Source organism: Diorhabda sublineata, chromosome 3 (genome assembly GCF_026230105.1).
Source record: "Diorhabda sublineata isolate icDioSubl1.1 chromosome 3, icDioSubl1.1, whole genome shotgun sequence".
Classification (NCBI taxonomy): Eukaryota; Metazoa; Arthropoda; class Insecta; order Coleoptera; family Chrysomelidae; genus Diorhabda; species Diorhabda sublineata.
In genome coordinates this window covers 36,846,765-36,854,137 of record NC_079476.1, presented here as the reverse complement: position 1 = coordinate 36,854,137, position 7,373 = coordinate 36,846,765, and the positions used below count along the sequence as shown (strand labels likewise).

Below are 7,373 nucleotides of genomic sequence, written 5' to 3'. Positions count from 1 at the left end.
AAATGAATTTAATAATATTGTTCATAAATTTATATTATGCCAATAAAAAACCATAGAAACATAACCTCTATTTTCCGAATTCGTAGCTCCAAGCAGTATTCAATTAAAAGTTGATAAATGATTAAATTGTTTTATATAAATTTGTAAATCATTTTTTCTAGTCCATATTATAGTTTTATCTAACTCAACTATTGCTTTTAAAATTTCAAGTCATTTAGATTAAGGGAGGTCAAAGTTCATGTACAGTGGAAGGGAAAATAATTTACATTTTGGAAATATTACGATTTCAAATTTGATTATCCTATTATAAAGACTGAGCACAATGATTTTATTAAAATCATTCAAGGTACTATCATGAGATTATATATTCGACATATCTGTAAAGTTGCTGTGTTTTTTCCTAGGTTATGCAAATGAGCCAAAGGCTTTATAGTTGTGGTTTGAAAAAAGATGTGGTTATTATATCAGCAGTTAGAACACCCATTGGTACGTTTTTGGGACCTTTTGGACCATTATCTGCCACACAACTTGGCGCAGTTGCAATTGAAGCGGCTGTAGAAAGAGCTTGTATCCCCAAAGACGAAATTCAAGAAGTTTATATGGGTCATGTTTGTCAGGGAGGAGCAGGACAAGCACCAGCAAGGCAAGCTGCTATATTTGCAGGTTATTGATATTCTTTTAATTTAAAATCCATATTAATTAAAGTTTAGAATATTAAAAATATTTAATTTCTTAATATGTTTTGTTAGAGGTATACAATTGACAAAACTTGCTATGAATATTTGTGAAATCTGATGAACTAGGTGTAAAGTACCTAGGTTTTAATAATTTCATTAAAGGTGTTCAGAAATTCCTGTCATATGCAGCTGATGCTAGACATGTCACCTTCAAACTTTTTTTGAAAATGACGCCGTTGGGTCAGTTTCTTAAGCAATCTCAAAAAAATTTCTATTAACTATCTTTATACTCCTTATGTTGTTTAAATTGTTTGCTACAAATCTGCCTATTTGAATTGCCATTATTTTTTTGACATATTTTGGAAAATATTTGAAAGCTATAATATACAATAAAGTTTAGAAAAACTGATACAGAAAACCTTCGACCAAATCTACCTACTGCTCCTTGAATGGCAATAATAAACACGAGATTATATCAAACAATCTATCACTGCAGATATAACTTATCAAGAATTTTTGAGAAGTGTTTTTTGGTATATCACTAATAATCGACTTCAAAGGGCGCTAGCTGCCTTAGTGGGAACTTTTGGTTAATATTTAATATTTGTAGCAAATTTTTGGACATCCTGTATATCAGTTCTCTCATATCTTTTTAGGGCTTCCAAAGTCAACAGTATGCACAACAGTGAACAAAGTTTGTTCCTCCGGTATGAAATCAATTATGTTTGCCACACAAAGTCTTTTATTAGGAGATCAAGATGTCATACTAGCTGGTGGAATGGAATCTATGTCAAATGTACCATATTATTTGAAAAGAGGCCAAACTCCATATGGAGGCGTAAATCTTAGTGATGGTATAATAGTTGATGGTTTATGGGATGTCTATAATAAATTTCATATGGGAAATTGCGCAGAAAACACTGCAAAAAAACTAAATATTTCAAGAGAGGAACAAGACAATTATGCAATTAATAGTTATAAGAGAAGCGCTGAAGCATATGAGAAAAATGTATTTGCTTCAGAGTTAGTTTCTGTTAAGGTGCCACAGAAAAAAGGACAACCGGATGTAATAGTTTCAAATGATCAAGAATACAAACGAGTGAATTTTGAAAAATTTGGAAAACTCCCAACAGTGTTCCAGAGAGAAAATGGGACTGTCACAGCAGGTAATGCTTCAACTATAAATGATGGGGCCGCAGCTTTAATTCTCACAACAGCTGAAAAAGCGGCAGCATTAAATGCTAAACCTCTAGCAAGAGTCTTAGGTTACCAAGACGGTGAATGTGATCCTGTTGATTTCCCTATTGCACCATCCATACCAATCCCAAAACTATTAGAAAAAACTGGTGTAAAAAAAGATGATGTATCCATGTGGGAGATAAATGAGGCTTTTAGTGTTGTAGTACTAGCCAACCAGAAGATTTTAGGACTGGATCCCAACAAAGTTAATATACATGGCGGTGCCGTAAGTTTAGGTCATCCCATTGGTATGTCAGGGGCAAGACTTATTGTTCATTTGGTTCATGCTCTGAAAAGTGGTGAAAAAGGAGTAGCGGCTATTTGTAATGGAGGTGGTGGAGCCTCTTCAATGATGATTGAAAAATTGTAAGTGAAAACGGATTTATTTGGATTATTGGCAATGTAGTGTAAGTTTATAACAACATAAGGCTAAAGGTTTATTTTTTATATAAATATATGTTTACATAACTGTTTATATATTCAATTTACTCCATTAAATTTTATATTAAAAATATTTGTTATTGTTACAATATGTTCATTTTATTGACTAATCCTTTGGCATATTCCGTTTTTTATCTTTGAAACTGATTCCTTTTAATTATAAAGTTTGAGTTAAGATAAAATTTGTTAAATGACAAATTTCTCATATATTAACGTTTCTCGGCTAAATGCGTAGAAACCCACTGTGGTTTGAAATTTAATTTGCAAAAATCAACGCTTATAAGTATCTAATTCAAATTTTGATGCTATTCTGTAATCTTATATCATTTGTTTCGTACCTCATGTCTCACCTGTTGTCCACTGCCTATCCTATGCTTTAAAATATTCTCTTAAGTTTAGAACAATCTAAAATGATAGGTGCCTGTATAATCATATAACCAGAGACAAAATTACTACGAGGAAATGAAGAAGAAAAACCTGTCAAGCTCATAGAGTTCATATTAAAGATAGAATGGCATATAAGTGGAATTGTTTCTTGGCCGAAATGTATTAAAACCCACTTTGAATTTTGTCGTTTTCTATATTATTATGTCATTTGCTGTTCGCGTCATGTCTCTCCTGTCTTATATTGCCTTTAAAGCCTATCTATCCTGTGCCCCAAAATATTATCTTAATTTCTTTAGAACGGGTATAAGTATTTATAGAACACTAGTTTATATGATAATTGCATAATAATATGACTAAAGGCAGAATTATGGAGGATAAAAGATTAACCTCCAAATGAAAAACCTGTCTAGCTCATAGAGTTAATATTAAAGATAGAGTGGCATGTGAGTAGAATTGTATTATTGAGAGTAAAAAAGGTTACCTTGTTTTTTATATTTCATTACAGAAATCAAGGTTTATAACTATATATATATATATATATATATATATATATATATATATATATATATATATATATATATATATATATATATATATATATATAGAACAGATCTAAGCATTTATAGAACACTGCAGAGTATTTGATAACTGTATTATCATCTAAGTAAAAAGCAAAATTACAAAGAAAGAAAGAAGAAGAATCTTAAAATAAATAACCTGTAGAGGTAATATTATAATAGAGAGAGAGGCGTGTAAGTGGAACTGTATTATTGGGAGAGAGAAAGCAGCGGTTTCTTTCTCTCTCTACTCCATTGAAATCAAAACTTATTATTCTTATCCTTTTCCATTTCCACCAGTAGAAACTTCGACATCTTGTTGATCCAATCAGAATTGAGTAGAAAGTAGTTTTCTCTCTCTCTCTATAAGCAGTTGGAGGCGGACTCTCATACTTTATCTTCAATATTAATTCTATGATTTACTTGTGTCAAATTTATGTGCGTCACTTCCTGCTGCATAATGTGTTGCCTAATTATGAGAATACTTCAAATATTAACTATAGGCGTTTGTTGACAGAGATGACGATCTGCTTCCTAACGAACTTCCTAAACTGACATTATTCACCAGAGATCCATGTCCTTTATGTGATGAACTAAAATCAGAGCTAGCACCATTTTTGGAAAGGGTCAATTTTAATACAGTTGATATAGCAAAAAAAGAAAATGTTCGCTATTTACGCTTGTATAGATACGAAATTCCAGTATTATTTTTAAACGGTCAGTTTTTGTGTAAACATAGATTAGATAAGAGATTGTTGGAAGAGAGATTGAAGGATATTGAGAGTAAAATAGAGACTCGATAAAAAGTATTTTGTAAAATATTACACCAAATGTTAATTTTACAAATAAAAGACTATCAATAAAAGTATTTTATTTAATTTCTGTAATTTATAATTTGTACTCATGCCATCTTAAGTATCAAGAGTTGTAATAACTATATAAGAAGATGAGTAGGAAGACGTGGATCGACGGAGTAGCCACAAAATTATTAACCACGAGCAGGGCTGAGGTGGTTAATGCAAACTTCACGGTTGGCTATGACATGTCAAGAACATGGCTTCTATGGATCCATGAAAAACGAAACAAGAACCAATGTCGTATTTTTCCAAACGGCTTAGTCAAAAGATAGTTGTGGTGCTTTGTTATAAAAATATAATCTATTTTAGAAAAATAAAATAAATCAGAAAACGTTCTACAGGATCACGTGCTAGTGCACGTTATTATTGATCTCTGTCACTTGTCATCCAATTTTTTTACTAACGCGTTCCCAATGTTGGGTATAAGAATTAAAACCCAGCCTACCGGGTAGGCAACAAGCAATGCAGCCAGGAACCACATCAAAATATGTTTCACAAATATAAATAATTTCATTTATTTAATAATTTTATCCTCATTATTTCTTGACATTTCTCATAACATTTGATTTATGAAATATGACGTCCATCGAAGCAGATTGACGTCTATTGTTATTTGATGTTGATCGATATCTTATTATCACGGTTTTACATACAGGTCTGGAAACCAAGCCCAATAAAGTGGCTTGATTCTCTTGTAGTCCTGAAATAGCCATGGCGCGACACTGCTATCTAGAGATGGACGTGGGTAGGACACGGTTACTTGTAAGACCTTGGGGCATTTTTACAACGATTATTATTTGTTCTTATTCAATCACTTTTATATAATTGCGTTACGTATTGACTACTTTTATTTATAAAAATTCATTACTCATAGAAATAATAATAAGTATTGTTATTAGATTTATGCAATTTAAAACAATCTCATGTCATTTGAGGTCATTTGGCAAATAAAGCACATTTTGGTTAGTTTAATTTACTTTTTCCTAACAATGCCCAAAACTTCTTTCTTTCGGCACAAAACTCGAGCTCACTACATGCTTCCTGTGAGGAGAAACCGCCGCTACAGAAAATGCGCCAAAAAACTTATCCAAACTTGGCCCCTCTAAATATCAAATATCGTACTTAAAAACACCTGTAAATAACATCGATGTGCGTTTTTTTAACTCAATTTAATGATTATTGCCTACGTTTATCAAGATCAATTTTATTTCATATAAAACATTAATACCAACTCAATTTAGGCAACGCACATTACATTGATCTATAACCAGTGTCCTCTACTGGCGATGCTACAGACCACATTAGTTATGGTGCTAACAAGCATATGTCTAAATAGAAACCTGTAATATAATTGGAAGAATCGTTACAAAATGTTCAGTAATGAGAATCGACATTCTTAATGAATCACATTACTTGATGCAATAATAAACATTGTCTCGTTAAGTAAACAGAGTAAGTAAACAACGTTATTCAATCTTGGCGTTTCATCAAACAATAATGGTATCAGACATTGTAGACATAATAAAATTGCAGTTTAAAATTAATTGCATGCCTAAATTGAATTACGATCATCTTTAAGTGGTTTTGGGGAAGCAATTGATGATAAGAAAAAAATTAAAATAATAATTATTAGAAAAATGACCACATATTTTTATACAGTACTGGAAAATCGGAAAATTCCATTCAAATGACAATTTTGTCATTATATAGATATATAAAACTAACTTCCCATTTACAAATTCTTAAGCTATGATTTGACCATACCATAATGCATCGTTTGTGTAGAAGACTATTTACTCAGTTCTTCGTATCCAAATTTGTCTGTTTTATGTCTCAACATTGATATTAGAAAAAGTATAGTTTTGTTTGATCAACAAGATTGCAGAAGCTTTCAACTACAATTGTATACGCACACACGTGCTTTTACGGTTTTTAAATAATTTCCAAGAGCTACAAATTTCCGTCATTCGTAGATCCGAGCTTGGTTTTTCACAAAGAGGCCTCAAGTTGTTGTCGAGACAACATCGCATAAGTCGTCAAGATGTCAATCCATCGCTTAAGATCAAAGAGGTAAAACGAGGCTTCACTGTCTTTGTAGAAGGCTATGAATAATCCTTTAAGTCTAATTGCAATTTTTCATTTACCAAACTTGAGTTTCTATCAAATTTTCAAAATTTTAAAACAATAGCAATGGTGTTATTAAGTTGGAATCCTTAAATTGCGTTTTTCTAAGTTTCGATAAAAGTTGAGTTGCCTGGTTTTTCCCCCCAACCCTTCAAATGCTATTGATATCTTGAATATGAAATCAAGGATGAAGAAATTTAAAATTAATAAAAGAAACATTAATTAAATGAATTGGTAAAACTATTAAAAGAAGGACAATAAAATAATCTAATAAAAGATATAATTTTTTGTACAACAAAACTAAGTTAAATATTATTTTCACGAGCAGCAAGCAGAGATATTTAAAAAAAATAACCGAATTCAAGTGAAGAAATTTAATACGAAACATGTAAAAATAATTTAAAAGGTACTCCAACTAAGTAGTATTTTATCTATGGATGGCGGACAATGATCGATATTTATTCTGGATTTTTAATATATAAGAATTGAATATACAGTTTATTTTTTATTAAAATAAAATATCAATAAAAATGAGGATTATTTCACATTTTTTCCAAACACTTGTACGACATAATCCAATCCTTCACCTGTCTTAGACACAATCTCCAAGTTTACAAATGTATGATTGATTCCGCCATCTTTAATTAATACACGAGCCCCGGGTGTTTGCTCTCTGTCCGGTTCCACGATCACGCAGTAAATTTTAGCATCACCATGCCATGGTAACTAAAACAAACTCGAATTAGTAACGATTTTTCCATCTTCGTTATTGAAATGGCATTCAATACAATTCTTTATAGTTCTTCGAAATATAATCTAACAAATAATGCTACAATATTACCTCTTCAATTCAACTTTATCCCTTCAACTCTTCCACACTAAATAAAAATTTGTATGGAAGATGTTTCTCTTTCACCGCTGAAATAATTTTTCCCTACCTACTTAATATTTGACTCCAGACTATCCTGGAAACGGCATATATAGGAAGCTAGGAAATGTCCAAGAAGGCTCAATAGTATTAAAAATCTACCATCTACATTCAAGTGAACTGACACACAGATAATGACGTTACTGTCCAGTGAATAAAAGCG

The 7,373-nt window shown here is 31.4% G+C and overlaps 1 protein-coding gene across 3 annotated transcripts; it reads left to right on the top strand.

The window, feature by feature from the left end:
* Positions 1 to 60: 60 nt before the first annotated feature.
* Positions 61 to 4,934, top strand: LOC130441052 (acetyl-CoA acetyltransferase, mitochondrial). Of its 3 annotated transcripts, none has more exons than XM_056774537.1 (4): positions 85 to 346; positions 405 to 663; positions 1,334 to 2,282; positions 3,819 to 4,179. In XM_056774537.1, exons 1-4 carry the CDS (start codon positions 323 to 325, stop codon positions 4,102 to 4,104), a joined length of 1,518 nt encoding a protein of 505 aa, XP_056630515.1. In that variant the 5' UTR covers positions 85 to 322; the 3' UTR covers positions 4,105 to 4,179. The 3 variants fall into 3 exon arrangements, with proteins under 3 accessions (XP_056630517.1, XP_056630515.1, XP_056630516.1); XM_056774538.1 differs by lacking the exon at positions 3,819 to 4,179 and adding an exon at positions 4,814 to 4,934 and having other exon boundaries at positions 88 to 346; XM_056774539.1 differs by lacking the exon at positions 3,819 to 4,179 and having other exon boundaries at positions 61 to 346; positions 1,334 to 2,440.
* Positions 4,935 to 7,373: the final 2,439 nt, after the last annotated feature.